Source organism: Oncorhynchus mykiss, chromosome 1, assembly GCF_057628025.1.
Source record: "Oncorhynchus mykiss isolate SJ-2025 chromosome 1, ASM5762802v1, whole genome shotgun sequence".
In the NCBI taxonomy this organism is placed as follows: Eukaryota; Metazoa; Chordata; class Actinopteri; order Salmoniformes; family Salmonidae; genus Oncorhynchus; species Oncorhynchus mykiss.
Window position 1 is genome coordinate 28,960,843 of NC_143022.1, and position 17,397 is coordinate 28,978,239.

The window sequence follows — 17,397 nt, forward strand, 5'->3', positions numbered from 1 at the left end:
TCGTTGGTTATTACTGCATTGTCGGAACTAGAAGCACAAGCATTTCGCTACACTCGCATTAACATCTGCTAACCATGTGTATGTGACAAATACATTTTATTTGATTTTGATATACTAAATACAGTATTTGTAATCCCCTCAGTTGTATGTACCACAATGTCAACTCACTTCAACATCACATGGTCAAGACCTAAGTGGATTTTGCAGACTAAAGAGCAGGCTTTCAGCTAGCAAATATATTTTGGCCAATTCTGACATTTACAAAGGTACAACATCTTACCTGTATACTCAGGGAAACAGATACTCAAGGCAGATTTCTTGATCTTTTCAGCAAATAGATCTTTCTTGTTGAGGAAGAGAATGATGGAAGTGTCAATGAAGAATTTGTTGTTACAGATGGAATCGAACAGCATAAGAGACTCGTGCATGCGATTCTGCAGTGGAGAGGAAAGGAGGATAGAAGCAGAGGGAGGAGGAAGAGAGAGCAAGGATGAAGAAGAGAGGGAGGGAGAGAGAAACAGAGAACGTGGAAAGGTTAGCCTCAGAGCAATAAAAACCAAGCAGGAATAGTTTAACCAAGCTTCATGACTTGAGGACAGTAAGCCGACAGTAGAGAGAGTGAGCATCGCAAAGCACCCGGATAGAGACTGCTACGTAGGAGAAGAAAGGGTCTATCGTGTGACTGAGTTGAACCAATCAGAACAATTGAGCTCTGCGATAAAGAACATGGAATAGTTAGAATCAGAATGTGGCATAATGAGAGGCAGCTGGCAGCTGCTGCTTTGGTCAGTGGATGTGTGTCTGACAATGATCCTGTTGACAGACAGGGGGCAGGGGAGAGAAAGAGACCAGACGACTTATTCATTCACTGCCATTCTTATCAAGATTCATACAGAGAGAGAGAAAGGAAGAGGATGGAGAGAAATAGTTAAATATTGTGTTTCTGTAAGTGTGCATGGTGTGTTACTGAATGAGGCATTGTGTGTTAGTGTAAAGTGTGTGTTACTGTGTGAGGCATTGTGTGTTAGTGTAAAGTGTGTGTTACTGTGTGAGGCATTGTGTGTTACTGTGTGAGTCATTGTGTGTTAGTGTAAAGTGTGTGTTACTGTGTGAGTCATTGTGTGTTAGTGTAAAGTGTGTGTTACTGTGTGAGGCATTGTGTGTTACTGTGTAAGGCATTGTGTGTTAGTGTAAAGTGTGTGTTACTGTGTGAATCATTGTGTGTTAGTGTAAAGTGTGTGTTACTGTGTGAGTGTGCTGTGCAAAGGACAGTAGTTCAGTAGCATTCCCATTAGACAAGAGAAAACAGAGAGCGAGAGAGTTTTTTAAATTATTTATTTCACTTCTGTTAATTATCTATTTCACTTGCTTTGGCAATGTAAGCATACATATCCCAAGCCAATAAAACACTTTGAATCGAAAGAAATAAAATAAAGAAAGAAAGGAGAGACAGACAGACAGACAGAGACAGATAGACAGGAAGAGCAAAACATTCACTGCACAGTGCATACACAAACTTGATCAGAGAGAGAGAGGGGGGAGGGGGAGGGGGAGGGAGGGTCAGACACAGTTTCATGGGCTGCTTTATTATTTCCTTCATATAAACACAGCCTTCAATAAATAATCACAACAACGAAAGAAGCGAATGAGCAAACAACAATAATTACAGCAGTGAGACACAAACAACACCTACTAGAAAACAGGTACTTCAATCATACCATGACGTACTGTACTGTCAGCATCCTAGTGCTGCTTGTGTGGGGTGTAAATTGAATTTCTTCATGGGGGTTGTGGTAAGCTCCAGAGAATAGTTTCCAATGTATTCCTCCCATGCTGATGCAGAGGCAGTCTTTGTGTAACACAAGGTGAAATGCATTCGGGGAAAGTCGAAGGAGGATTTAAGAATTCTGCTTTTCAAAGTTCTATTGTGCCGACTGTTTTATTATTTATGGCTGCAGTCAAAATACTGGTATGTTTTGCCTGCTGTGATAGGGAGCTTGTGTGTGTGTGTGTGTGTGTGTGTGTGAGAGAAAGAGAGGATTGGGACTCACAAACTGGGGACTCGGAGAGGCTGACACCCAATCAACTGTACTACAGCTACGTACCTGCGGTACATGAACTATCTCAGCCTTCACCAAGGTTGATCTCTATTACATCAGGGGACTTCACTGCTGTACATGATATTCACTACTATCTCTCTCTCTCAGTACCCACTAGACCTGAGATCCAGTTTAATCAGGGCAACATATTGTACCTCCCATCTGTTTCTCTCCAGCAGACAGACACACTTACAAATCTGTCTCTTTACCTTGGCCCTAAGACTTCATTATCCATCAGTCTCACTACTGTGAACATAAACTCTATTACCCAGCGTTCTCTCTGCCCTGGACATAGGCTTTATTTGCCATCAGTCAGGTTTAAGGCAATGCTATAAGATGAGCAGAGAGACAGACTGTCTGGGTGTGTGCTCTGGGACATACACATGCCCTCCAGAATCTGAATCTGATGGCTTCTGTCTTAGTTTAGTCTCTGGTAAAGAAGAGATTATAACTCCAGCTGGGAACCTGAGAGCTTGCTGACAGCGCAGCATGTACATGCTTCTTATCAATGAGTACGGTTACATCTACACAATAATTCCATTATCGTGGATAGTCAGATTCATATAATAGTTTGATTAAAACGTTTAAATGCTTTGCAAGAAGAACGATTTCCCTAATAAACCTGTTTACATGAACAGATCTGAAATCAGGCTACCTGATGGCACTCTGATAAATGTAGAAAACCGCCAATCAAAACAAACATTCTACCACAGTGACCATGTCATTTTTGGGAAACATATTTTATTCTGATTTCAGTCATAAAAAGTTTGCATATGAAAACTACTTAAGGCGCTTACATTCAGTTGTTCCGCTCACTTCATTCGCGGAAGAAGGAGGCTCGCTTGGCAGGTGCTAGAACATGCACAGATCAAATACACAGCTGGAGCGCCGATTAAGATGTTTACATGTCCTAATAATTCAAAAGATTGCTCAGAAAACCAGGTGTTTTAATCAGCATATGCCTACTTTGATTTTGACCTGACACCGATTAAGATAAGCAGAGTAAGGTGTTTACATGACTATTGCAAAATCTGCCTACTGCCATAATCAGTTTAATATCTAATTATTAGTGTGCATGTAAACATACTCAATGACTGTATATATGAATGGACAAGGCCATTGATCATGTGACACCATTATTTAAGATATAGATATAACACAAGATATAACATGCGTAGTTTGAGCAACTCCAGGAAGTGGCATTGCAGGATAGCTCAGTGTTGCCCCCTCTCACTGAGTAACTCCAGTAGAAGGTCGACCGGGGTACTGCAGGCTGCAATTAGCAACTAAATTATACTTAGAACTTGTTCCGTGTGCGATTGTAAAAGAATCGGTTTAAGGACATACATCTGGTGTATTAGAAGCAATTATTGGTACCAAGATTGTCTTAAAAAATACATTTCTTTACATGAAGATTCACCACAAGTACCACAGTAGGCCTTGAACTTCTGTGGCTTCAATGAGAGGGGGCAGTCATTCTCCCCTGCTTCTTATTGTTCATAAAATGTCAAATGTAGCACATGAACACTGTCTCAACAGATTTGGCACAGAATGAGAACTTGTCTGCTCATGACAATTTAGAGTTCATGTCCTGTTGTGGAGAACTAACTGGCCTGAGGGTTGGCACAAGCCTTTGCCTCCCATGTCCTGTGCATCTACCGAAGCAACACACAGTATCTTACTGCAATGACATTTTAGTGTACAGCAGTACAGTCAACAAATATTTGACAGAGCCCCTAGAATCACTGCAGTGACTAGAGTATCAGAGTCATCTAACACACGAGGCTGCACCTACCAGCTAAGGCAGGTGTGGTGCTAAGAACGATCATCATGGTAACATCTTCCCTACCCTCACTCACCCGGCACCTACATGGGTGTGATGCTGTGAGGCAGACAAATTAGTACTTTCTAAGAGATGGCGATTCCTACAGCCATGACAAGAAACGAGTACAGGTTTTTGTACAGCTAAACGAGGAGGGTGGTATCAGACCACCTCCCGATTTAGGAAGCGGCATATTATTTGGCAAGAAACCAAGAAGTTTTGACCCTTCTTAGAGTGGTTTGGCATTATTTGGCAGAAGAACAGGGAGGGTGTTGTGACATTTGGTGTCCTCCCTGAGGGTCTGTGTAATGGGGAATGGAACAGCTGTTTTCTGGATAATTATTCCACAGATACCTAATCCTCTCTCTTACAGTATACCACAAACAGATACTACTTTATCTGCTCTAACACACACAGAAACGTCCTGCTCCTTAGCCTATTCACTCTCCCATTAAATATGGCATTGGCACCAGTAAGATAAAATAGCTACTGACATAGCCAGGCCAATCACCATAAGGTAAACAACTCCAAGTGCTTGATTGAGACTGCTGAGGCACCTAAACTGCAACAGGAAATTATAGACTAAATATGACAGTTGAATATTTCTACATCTCTAACTATCAGCTCTAACTCAACTTCAGGCAGTGACTATGTTGATTGTCACTCCTGCCAATTTGCATTATAAATGGTCTCCATTTCTTACCCAATTACACTGTTTAGTAAAAATGTACCCTTCAGTAAGGCCACTACAGTGTAAATTAAATATTTGGTTGTACTTTCAAACCTTACACATTTCAAACCCAATCATTGAATCTCACAAAACTTCTAGTGACAAAAAAAAGCCTTCCAAGACTAAAATCTCAGAACCTACATGACATATAAGCAAAACAGAAGAAAAAAATCCACCCAAAAATTCACATTATTTATACAGTACCATCTTCCATTAGCCGCAAACAAATCCCCAACTCATCAACTCCAATTCCAACTTAAGTGTTTCACAAAACCTTCCAGGCACAAATTCCTTTCATATTAGATGACTATTACTCAATAAGCAAAATGCCAAATTACAATAGATACTTTGTTGGTAAAGATGAGCAGTTTTCCTTGTAACCTGTAGATGATAGTTTATCTCTGGTGGTGACCCAATGCCACTTACACACGGTTACACAACAGCAATAAATGCCTTAGTGTTTTAGTAAAACAGCATATCTTCTGAAATAACCTACCGCTAACACGACTTTGCTACAAATGTATCAAATGCATGTCTATAATCTCTGCATTCTTTCTTCGGAAATGTGATTCACCATGGATGTCCAGATTGTCTTGAACAGTTTTGCAGGTGAGTGATTGTCAAAATGTATATTCTTTATGACACTAAACTAATTGTTCCAGTCAAGGATTATATCTCTTTCCTGTATTCACTTCGACTGATGATGTTCAATGCCTGAGGCACAAAATACAGCTGTCTCTCTTTATACAACGGAATGTCTTAATATTTAACAAATCTAAAAGGTGAATTAATTTGATATGTGGGTGAGGGAAAAGTGGAGGAGAAGGGTCAATCCAGGGACACATTGGGTCTATCCTCGGGGTTAATACAGGCCACAACCACGCAGGTTGTTGGCGATGATGACGTCGGTGACAGCGTCAAACACAAACTGGATGTTGTTGGTGTCGGTGGCACAGGTGACGTGGGCATACACTTCCTTGTGGAGGGACTTGTTCCTGCTCTCGTACTGAGACTGAATGTGGCCCACTGCCTCTATGAAGGTGTCCGCGCCTGCAGAAAGGTTTGAAAGGGCAAGAGAAAGAGGAAATGGAGAAAATATATTTACAGGACCAGAGAGAGGCAGGATGTGGAAAGAAGGTGGGGTGAATAAAATAAAAGATAAATAGAAAGAGGAAAATAAAAGTGGAAGAAAAGCAGACAAAACAAAAGAAGGATATGAGGACAAGAAAAACTGAAGAATGGATTTTAAAATATATATATAGTTTTTTCAAATATTTCACACCTAATGTAAAACCAAATGTCTTTCTAAGTGGCTGGATTATCGTGTAACTGTGGAGGGAGGCCTTGGTTTACACAGAGAGTACAGCAGGCCAGACAGACTCCTTGGCTGCTCTGCACTATAAGCCCTAAGATGATAACATGGAGTCATGCCAGGTAAGGGATGAGTAACTTCTGATTCCAAATGCTAATCATCCCTCTTCAAGCCTTTCTCCCTCCCACACTAGCCCTTCTTCTATTTGTCCCTCCTGCTGCTACTACATCCCTCTCTTTTCTCCTAGCTCAGCAGCCTCCACTCTTCATCAATTACCTGTGTACTCCGAGAAGCAGATACTAAGGGGAGATTTCTTAATTTTCTGCTCGAATATGTCCTTCTTGTTGAGAAATAGAATGATGGAGGTGTCTGTGAACCATTTGTTGTTACAGATGCTGTCGAACAGCTTCATAGACTCATGCATGCGGTTCTGTGGGTAGAGAAAACAACATGTCAGTCAGTCTGCTGTGTGGCTCTCTTTCTAACTATGTCTCACACACACACACACAATAAGAGAAGAATCAAGTGAAGACAGGAAACTACAAAGCAGAACAGAAACTAAACTGTAGATGCCCTTTCCAGGAGTTTCCCGTAAGAGCCCAGAACATTATAAAATACAGTGTCTACATTATTTCATTATCATTATCCTGTTTGTCACAGTGTCATGGTAATATGTTAAGTATGACAAGTACGCAGCATCCTGGGAGGTTAGCCAAGTTCATGCACAATGTTATTAGGTGGGTCGTTCCACGAAAATAGTGCCTTTTGCGTCCCTTTAATATTTTAAGTAGAAATAGTGCACCAATATTGAATTTTAAAAGCCTATATATATTAAATTAAGTGCCCTTTTAATATAGACCACATGGAGAATTAAATGAATCGGGTTGTTTAAATATGAATAAAGGCTTGCCAAAGTGCCAAAATGTAACATCTTCACGTGTCCCTCCGTCAACACTGTGTCACTTCTAAGATTTTAACCCACGTCATCCTAAAATAAGTCACCATCACCCTACTTATTGTTGCTTTGAAAAAGTCATTTCTAAAGATGATAATTTATTTAATGTGATTAGTGATTATTTTCTGTCTGACCCTCATTTTGAGGCCAACCCTTTTATGTGAACTGAACTTTCATTTTAATATGGTGAAACTTTTGAAATATATTAATCAAAAGAAACACTGAACATCTAATAGTCAAATCACAGTGTAAAAGCAGGTGAGCTGGATCTACTCTTATTGGCAATTTTCAGGTGTTTTGTGGTGGAAAACTGTGCGGGTCAAGCATAACAGGTCAACCCTGTTACCCATAGATAGACAGCATAGAAACGTTTTACAAATAAAACATTTTGTGAAGCTTGCATTCAAGTAAATTAAGTGAAATCAAAAGTTTGTTTTGATCAAGTTATACTTCTCAAAAGACACAGAATTGGTGGAACGACCCAGGTAGCCTAAGTCTAGGACAAACCCTGTATGCTTCTCTCTAGGACAGAGATGGGAAGGCATGCAAATACATTTCTAGGTATTTTATGTTATTTCAAAATGGTGTTTGCCTGTTTAAATGTTAATTCAGAGTTGAAAGCAGACACTCTCTCTGATGTGAGTGAATTGTTGCCTTGTTCTCAATCACAGTGGAAAAGACAAAGAACACAGTCATGACGCCTCCTTCACAGCCAATCACAATCCACTTAGAGCACCAGAGAGGGCTCACACAGCCAATCAGATCAAGAGCAGAGGAAAGCCCTGAGACAGCCAATCAGATTAAATAGAGCAGAGGAAAGCCCTGAGAGAGCCAATCAGATTAAATAGAGCAGAGGGAATCACTGAAAGAGCCAATTACAGAACAACCCAAAAGAGTACATAAGATAAGTCAGAGACTGGAGTTCTTGTAGAAAATATAAGAGAAAGAAAGAGAGGAAATAAGAAAACTAATAACCATAATTAAACATGTATCTCATGAGGTGAATCAGCATCTGATGAGTAAAACTTTGAGAACAATACATAAACACATACATAAACCAGTGTCATATATACATTTTTACAAACACTCTTATCCAGAGCAACCTACAGGAGCAATTAGAGTTAAGTACCTTGCTCAAGGGCACATCCACAGATGTGTCACCTATGGCACAACGCTCTTAACAGTTAGGCTACCCGCCGCCCATTACATACAATCATATCCTCACAGTGACAATCCCAGGTAAACACACACACATGCTGAACACACACACATAATTACATCACAACCAAAAGGAGTGCTGCTTTCAACTCTTTCCAGATGATTTTGGATTCTTTGTCCTTGTGAAAGGTTTCATACCTGTGCATATGTTTGGTGGGAGGACCCTCTGTGGAACCAGGTGGGTTTTTAGCATTTGCCGATTGGTTAGAGAGGACAGCCGATGGCGAGAGATGACAGGAGAGGAGCTGAGACGAGAAGACGTTGAAGGAGAGACGAGAGCTGCTGGGGGGTTGGGGGAGCGCAGTGGAACAGAGATGGACATGCACGAGAGCCCAAATCAACTCATCTCCCCCCTCTCAAACACAAAGCATGTATGCACAAACAAAAACGCACGCACAGTCATGTGCACGCACGCATGTACGCATGCTTGCACACACACACACACACACACACACACACACACACACACACACACACACACACACACACACACTCCCCCCAACGGTGAATGGAAAAAATTGTAGAGCAGGCAGGAAGAACCCAAACCAAACCTCACAGTCAAATGAATGGACAGAATTGCTGTAGAAAATCTGCACTGCTGTGCACATCTTTGAGGGTGTGCCAGTACTTGCATGAAGAGGAAAAACAGGAAAAGACAGCCAGAGAGCGAGAGATAAATGCAAATTTGTTTGTTGAAGTAGTGTGTGTGTGTGTGTGTGTGTGTGTGTGTGTGTGTGTGTGTGTGTGTGTGTGTGTGTGTGTGTGTGTGTAGTCGCACACGCGTGCGGGCCTGTGCATATGAGTCCAGGAGTAAACAAATATGACTTTGATTTAGGAGTCTGTCAATCTGTCAGAGGCATAGTTCAATAGAGACTGTCAGACGCATAGTTCATATTTCAATAGAGCCTTCCTTTTTTGGTTTATCATGTCTGTAAATCTACTCTGATACATTTAGTTGTGTTTTCAAATAGGATTATCCTGACCTCGCTATATTAACATTTAAAAAATAAACCCATAAACGGACATCCCCATTCCAGTCAATCATGACATAATGGGTGGACTGGCGGCCATTGCCAGTGTACCGATAGCAGCAAAGCCGGAAGTAAAATATGAGCTGAAATATGTGCTGCGATTTCTTAATTCAACTCAACTGACATTACAAAAATACATTCAATTGTATGAGTCACATCAGTTAACATTTGAAAGAACATTGCATCGCAATACCAGGCAGCCATTGCAAGTGTACCCATGAGTTTACCTTTGAAATCAATAATGTCTATCTGCAGACAGTGGTTACTGCATGCTGTGCCCACAACATGCCGCGCCCACTGCTAGCGCTGTCTCTGGCCCACACTCCAGCACAGTAGGTGGCGGTAATGCACCAACCGCCCAAAAAACCCACAGAAGAAGAAGGAGGCTTCTAGCTAGCTAGGGGACACGGGTACGCCGTGTCTTTCACCCCGCCTGCAGAGCACTGCTTTCTGCAGTTCTGTTAACGTTACTGATAGGAAGGTAACGTTAGTTAGCTAGCTAGCGTAGCCAACCCAACTCTCGCATGGCACTACCCTCGCCTCAATCAATGGCAGTGGGCACGTGGTGGGCGTGGAATGTAGTTTTTATTTTTTTTTAAACATTTTTTTACCTTTATTTAACCAGGTAGGCTAGTTGAGAACAAGTTCTCATTTACAACTGCGACCTGGCCAAGATAAAGCAAAGCAGTGCGACACATACAACAACACAGAGTTACTCATGGAGTAAATGTAACAGTTGTTAAAGTACTATGTGAATTTCACCAGGTTCATATATCAATATGTTGTGTTGATTTGTTATGCATGCCTGCATCCTGGGAGAAGGGGAGTGTGTACTTACGTTTTGCCCGGCGTGCTCGTGCTCAAATCATTTTGATGCACTGAGAGAGGTAGGCACGCTTTTTCTGTCTTCAGAAAAGTTTGATTCTTTTAAGTACAAAGTCATACACACAATGTTTTGTTCATGAATAATGATGTATATTTAGAGGTTACTCATAAGTGGATGGTATTGTTAAGATGCACTTGTAATTGTACTTTTTAGGATGATATTAACATTCTGAATTCAACATGTGGTTAATAGCTAGCTAAGGTATTAGCAGGCTATTGTATGTGTGAACGATGGCTAGCTCCTCGAATGATCCCAGTCCCTCCTATTGTGCATCTGTTGTAGAAAGAGGCGACGATTCTCAGAACAGATGTGCTCTACAAATGTTTTATTTCCTTTTGGATGCAGGTATGTGGTTTTATCTATGTAAAATATGTTATGTATAATAAGGAGAGAGTGTATTCATTTTTGTATTCCAAAAATCATTTTGATGCACTGAGAGAAAGAGGCGACGATTCTCAGAACAGATGTGCTCTACAAATGTTTTATTTCCTTTTGGATGCAGATGCAAGATGCAGAGAGTCAGTTCTGCTTGATTAAAACTACCTGATCTCCAAAGTCCACGTTTATGGTCTCTATCAACCACACACAACGCAGAGTTACAGCGGTGCAGTATAGCACCGGCTACATAAACAAACATATAGTCAATAATACAATAGAAAAAGTCTATATACAGTGTGTGCAAATGAGGTAGGATAAGGGAGGTAAGGCAATAAACAGGTCATAGTGGCAAAATAATTACAATATAGCAATTAAACACTGGAGTGATAGATGTGCAGAAGATGAATGTGCAAGTAGAGATACTGGGGAGCAAAGGAGCAAAATAAATAAATAAATAACAGTATGGGGATGAGGTAGTTGGATGGCCTATTTATAGATGGGCTATGTACAGGTGCAGTGATCTGTGAGCTGCTCTGACAGCTGGTGCTTAAAGTTAGTGAGGGAGTCTCCAGCTTCAGTGATTTTTGCAGTTTGTTCCAGTCATTGGCAGCAGAGAACTGGAAGGAAAGGCAGCCAAAGGAGGAATTGGCTTTGAGGGTGGCCAGTGAAATATACCTGCGTGTGCTATGGTGGGTGCTGCTATGGTGACCAGTGAGCTGAGATAAGGCAGGGCTTTACCTAGCAAAGACTTATAGATGACCTGGAGCCAGTGGGTTTGGCGACGAATATGAAGTGAGGGCCAGCCAGCGAGAGCATACAGGTCGCAGTGGTGGGTAGTATATGGGGCTTTGGTGACAAAACAGATGGCACTGTGATAGACCGCATCCAATTTGCTGAGTAGAGTGTTGGAGGCTATTTTGTAAATGACATCGCCGAAGTCAAGGATCGATAGGATAGTCAGTTTTACGAGAGTATGTTTGGCAGCATGAGTGAAGGAAGCTTTGTTGCGAAATAGGATGCTGATTCTAGACTTAATTTTGGATTGGAGATGCTTAATATGAGTCTGGAAGGAGAGTTTACAGTCTAACCAGACACCTTGGTATTTGTAGTTGTCCACATTTTCTAAGTCAGAACTGTCCAGAGTAGTGATGCTGGACGGGCGGGCAGGTGTGGGCAGCGATTTGTTGAAGAGCGTGCATTTAGTTTTACTTGCATTTAAGAGCAGTTGGAGGCCACGGAAGGAGAGTTGTATGGCATTGAAGCTGGTCTGGAGGTTAGTTAACACAGTGTCCAGAGAAGGGCCAGAGGTATACAGAATGGTGTCGTCTGCATAGAGGTGGATAAGAGAATCACCAGCAGCAAGAGCAACATCATTGATGTATACAGAGAAGAGAGCCGGCCCGAGAATTGTACCCTGTGGCAGCCCCATAGAGACTGCCAGAGGTATGGACAACAGGCCCTCCGATTTGACACGGCAGTCCGACCGCAGATAGACCCTACTCAGTCAAATTGCCAGGGTTAGAAGTTCCAAACCTGTTCTAGTCATTCTATTTCTATTTGTGATGCTGCTGCTTCATTCCGGGGGGAGTTGCCTAGGCAACCCAAGACTCATTTTCTTGTTTCAGCGAGGAGGAACAATTTCATCATCTCGAAAAGAGTCCATGTTACGACAGAAACGTACTCAAACGCATCGAATGCCCGGCCCTCCCGTCTTCAGTCAGCCCTTTGTTCCATACACACAGCAAAAATGTTTTTTACAGTTATGACGGTTTATTTTATTTTAATGACGGTCTACACCATAACCGTCGGTTACAAGGTTATACGGTTATGCCAACCCTAGCACAAACACCAGCTGATACAACGAGAGGTTATGGTAGAGGACTGGGTGGAACCAGATGGGAAGTGTGACTGCTGTGTTTGCATGGAGAGAAATAAAGTAGCCTAACTGTGTGGTCTAATTTATAATGTTATGTTATGGACAGCACCTCACATATTTTACGTATCAAAAAATTGAAATTCAAAGTGAATCTACACTTACATGTAAATGGTCATAAGCTACTGTACATTTTCAATGCGTTTCATAGCAGAGCTAGCTAAACCTGTTTACAGTACAGGAAGGAGGATCCGCGGATAAAAGGCATGGTAATTGTGAACCCTAACCTCAACATGAGTAGCAGGAAACCAGGGATGTGTACAGTACAAAGCCCCTGCTGTTCATTATGTTGATGTCTTCAACGAAGGAAACATATATGACTAATATGCTGCACTACAGAGTGCTGTACGGAGATATGGACACAATTAATTAATGGTGTGTTTGCGTGTGTGACTTACCGTGGTCTCATCTTCATGCAGGACCTGGTCATACCCACTCAGTGCCACACAGAAGATAATGGCTGTCACGTCCTCAAAGCAGTGGATCCATTTCTTCCTCTCCGACCTCTGTCCTCCCACATCAAAGAGCCTACAGAACACACACCATACGTTACACGCTCACAGAAAAACACATTTGTATTTACAATACTAGGCCTACCCCAGCCAAACCCGGACAACATTGGGCGCCGCCCTATGGGACTCCCAATCGTGGCCAGATGTGATACAGCCCTGATTCGAACCAGGGACTGCAGTGACACCTCTTGCATTGAGATGCAGTGCCTTAGACCGCTGCACCACTTGGGAGCCCAATTTTGAGCCCCTCCCTACATCTGAAGAAACTTGGGGTTTCAAAGTGTTTGCAGTCACAGAAGGTCTCCTACTACTTATTATCTTTGCATTATTCGAGGTCTACAACACTACATATTTTTAGTTATATATGACCAGTTGTCATTTTCTGCAAATAAATGCTCTAAAAGACAATATTGTTATTTGGAATTTGGGAGAAATGTTGTCAGTAGTTTAAGGAATAAAACAACATTTTAATTTTACCCAAACACATACCTATAAATAGTAAAACCAGATAAACTGATCATTTTGCAGTGGTCTCAATGTTTTCCAGAGCTGTATATACAGTATTTAAGGTCAGGACAACCTCGAGCTGCTGGGGTAACTGGAAAAAGTCCTGGACCACTAAACTAAAACAGTCTTTCTTCAGTACCGGAACATTATGTTAGCGTTAGTAAAAAGCCTGTCAGAGAGACAGTCTTAGGATCAGGAATGAATGGAGCACTATAACCCGACAGCCCTGCAGCCGCTCTCTGCACACCACTGATTTAAACATATTATATTAACACGATATTTTCATCCTGTCTTTTATGTTCTCAATCAGCTGACTAAGTGAGGTGAAGGAGATAAACAAAGAGCTGCTTTGTGCTAGCACTTAGTAGGCAGTCAGGCAGGCCACTGTGAGGAACAGAGGAAAAATACAAGCTCTCTGTTTTGTGAGACATTTTTTTTATAGTAACATGATCGTGTTACACCAAGCTAAACAAGGTAAATTGCAGATTTATAAAAAAAATGTTTTATACATCCCACTTTTTTTTTATTGTACACCAGATAATACCGAATGATTTAAACTTGAATGTATCTCCAGATTTGGCAGTTCTAGAGTAATTAACTAGAGCATAGAATTAAAATGTAGATTCAGTCACAGCTTCTTTTCTCCCAGCGCACTGTACTGTTCCAGGTGCACATATATTTATAAAAAATAACATTTTAATTCCCATGGTACAATAATGGAAAAACCTATTAACGTAGGGTAGAATCCATGAATGTACAGTTGAAGTCAGAAGTTTCACGGTTGCGATGGTGTTCTTCGGCTTGCAAGCCACCCCCTTTAACATAACGATGGTCATTATGGCCAAACAGTTCTATTTTTGTTTCATCAGACCAGAGGACATTTCTCCAAAAAGAAAGATCTTTGTCCCCATGTGCAGTTGCAAACCTTAGTCTGGCTTTTTTTATGGCGGTATTGGAGCAGTGGCTTCTTCCTAATTTGCAAATAAATTCATAAAAAATCCTACAATGTGATTTTCTGGAATTTCTTTTCTCATTTTGTCTGTCATAGTTGAATTGTACCTATGATGAAAATGACAGGCCTCTCTCATATTTTTAAGTGGGAGAACTTGCACAATTGGTGGCTGACTAAATACTTTTTTGCCCCACTGTATTTTGATTTTCCCATGATATCAAGCAAAGAGGCACTGAGTTTGAAGGTAGGCCTTGAAATACATCCACAGGTACACCTCCAATTGACTCAAATTATGTCAATTAGCCTATCAGAAGCTTCTAAAGCCATGATATAATTTTATGGAATTTTCCAAGCTGTTTAAAGGCACAGTCAACTTAGTGTATGTAATATTCTGACCCACTGGAATTTTGATACAGTGCATTATAAGTGAAATAATCTGTCTGTAAGCAATTGTTGGAAAAATGACTTGTGTTATGCACAAAGTAGATGTCCTAAACTGACTTGCATAAAAATAAAGTTTGTTGACAAGACATTTGTGGAGTGGTTGAAAAACAAGTTTTAATGTTTCCAACCTAAGTGTATGTAAACCTCCGACTTCAACTGTATGGCAATCTCCATTTAAGCACACATACTGTATTTACCAAGTATTCCCTTTACATGGTTTCATGGAAAGATCAATGTAAATGCAGCATAACCAATGCATCTATTTTCTAAATACTGAAAGGAGTTGGAGTAGGGATCATCAACTAGATTCAGTCGAGGGCAGATTTCTTCTTGAGCAGATTGTCAGAACATAATTACAAATCATTTGTAGACTGCAGATTGACCGCAAGCACCCCAAACAGATATGTTTGACTAAAACAACAATTTGTATTGTATTTGTATATGCTGGGAGTCGGAAAGCAAGCGCAGGTGGTGAGTTTAATAACAACTGGAACATCGGACAATATAACAAACACGAGTAGCGTATAGACATGAAACACAAACAGAATCAATAATGCCCGGGGAAAGAATCAAAGGGAGTGACAGATATAGGGGAGGTAATCAGGAAGGTGATCGAGTCCAGGTGAGTCTCATGAGGTGCAGGTGCACATAACGATGGTGGTGTGTAATAATGAGTAAACAACGAATGCCAGAGAGGGGGAGTGGCTCCAGCCACAGGACGCTGGCCAAAGGGACGGTCCAGAAGGACCAGGAGCGGACCGGTCGCTTCTGCTGAGGTGCGGGAACCAGTCAACCCAGCTGAGGCGCAGGAACCAGTCGACCCGGCTGAGGCACTGGAACCAGTCGACCCGGCTGGGGCGCGGAAACCAGTTGAGCCGGCTGAGGCGCGGGAACCAGTTGAGTCGGCTGAGGCGCGGGAACCAGTCGAGCCGGCTGAGGCCCGGGAACTAGTCGAGCCGGGTGAGGCGCGGGAACCAGTCGAGCCGGGTGAGGCGCGGGAACCAGTCGAGCCGGGTGAGGCGCGGGAACCAGTCGAGCCGGCTGAGGCGCAGGAACCAGTCGAGCCGGCTGAGGCGCGGGAACCAGTCGAGCCGGCTGAGGCGCGGGAGCCTGACGAGGCGGCTGAGACGTCGGAGCCTGACGAGCCAACCAAGGCTTGAGAACCTGTCGAGCCAGCTGAGGAATGGAATCCTGACGAGCTAGCTGAGGCATCCCCGGTAGCTTCGGCAATGGAAGCCTGACGAGCCAACCGAAGCTTGAGAACCTGTCGACCAGAGGCTGGTGTTTTATGGGTACTATTTAATGAAGCTGCCAGTTGAGGACTTGTGAGGCATCTGTTTCTCAAACTAGACACTCTAATGTACTTGTCCTCTTGCTCAGTTGGGCACCGGGGCCTCTCACTCCTCTTTCTATTATGGTTAGATCCAGTTTGCGCTGTTCTGTGAAGGGAGTAGTACAAAGCGTTGTACGAGATCTTCAGTTTCTTGGAAATTTCTCGCATGGAATAGCCTTCATTTCTCAGAACAAGAATAGACTGATGAGTTTCAGAAGAAAGTTCTTTGTGTTCTAGCCATTTTGAGCCTGTAATCAAACCCACAAGTGCTGATGCTCCAGATACTCAGCTAGTCTAAAGAACGCCAGTTTTATTGCTTCTTTAATCAGGACAACAGTTTCAGCTGTGCTAACATAATTGCAAAATTATTTTCTAATGATCAATTGGCCTTTTAAAACTATAAACTTGGATTAGCTAACACAACGTGCCATTGGAACACAGGAGTGATGGTTGCTGATAATGGGCCTCTGTACGCCTAGCTACAATAGTCATTTACAACATAAACCATGTCTACACTGTATTTCTTTTCAATTTTATGTTATTTTAATGGACAAAAAAAAAAAAAATGCTTTTCTTTTAAAAAAAGGAAATTTCTAAGTGACCCAAACTTTTGAACGGTTGTGTATATATTTTTTTCTTTGCTAAGAAAACATGGGTGGCCAAATAAAATCCCCCATGGGCCACCAGTTGGGGAAACCTGCAGAATAAGAATATTTGAGAAGGAAGAGGAGCACTGAGCTAGTGTCTCACCTGAAGTGCAGGTTCTTGAAGACAAAGTGAGTTTCTACGATGCCAGTGGTCTTGACTCGGGTTCTGAGAATGTCCTGCTCTGTGGGCTGGTAGTCAGGAGCACCAATCCGGTCTAAACTGTCTAGGTAGCTGGGGAGAGAGATAGAGATGCCAGTTAGGATCAATGCATTGGACTCTGTTTTCAACCCTAAGCTCTGTGGACTGAGACAGGGGGTCTGAACTCTGTTCTTCTGGGGCCGCAAGTGCACAATGGTTTCATTCACCACAGAATTTAATGAATTTACTTAAATCATCGATTGGAGAAGGAGTAGTCTGCTCTGCTCCCCTGAGCCTGGATGAGGGACAGACAAAAAGCTTATAGCCTAATGACAACCTGGCATTGGAATCAGAAGAGCTGGAGCAGTGCACTACAGTTACGAGGGCCATCGTGGACATTTTGGATAGGAAATGTCGAAGACTATGCTACATTTGAGCTATGGGCCCACATCTGAGCTATGGGCCCACATCAGCTAGAGTAGCTGGGTTTGCTTAGGAC

The 17,397-nt window shown here is 42.1% G+C and overlaps 1 protein-coding gene and 1 long non-coding RNA gene across 5 annotated transcripts in view; one reads left to right on the plus strand and one right to left on the minus strand.

Moving 5' to 3' along the window:
* Positions 1-17,397, minus strand: part of LOC110520292 (guanine nucleotide-binding protein G(o) subunit alpha) — a 150,542-nt gene that overhangs the window by 3,548 nt on the left and 129,597 nt on the right. Inside the window, exons 5-9 of one of the 4 annotated variants that reach the window (XR_016491961.1) lie at positions 16,863-16,991; positions 12,763-12,892; positions 8,275-8,415; positions 6,240-6,393; positions 2,824-5,701 (exon numbers count right to left, since the gene is read on the minus strand). Coding sequence is in view for 3 of the 4 variants with exons in the window: in XM_036974925.2 (XP_036830820.1) it covers positions 5,514-5,701; positions 6,240-6,393; positions 12,763-12,892; positions 16,863-16,991 (601 nt within the window). In the remaining variant the exon portion in view is untranslated. Of the gene's footprint in view, positions 1-280; positions 435-2,823; positions 5,702-6,239; positions 6,394-8,274; positions 8,416-12,762; positions 12,893-16,862; positions 16,992-17,397 lie in introns of those variants that run through there. The other 3 variants (XM_036974925.2, XM_036974922.2, XM_090220772.1) reach the window with 3 other exon arrangements.
* On the plus strand, positions 8,417-10,611 carry LOC149985461 (uncharacterized). The gene is made up of 2 exons (XR_016491985.1): positions 8,417-10,398; positions 10,556-10,611. It is a non-coding gene; the product is annotated as an uncharacterized LOC149985461 (long non-coding RNA).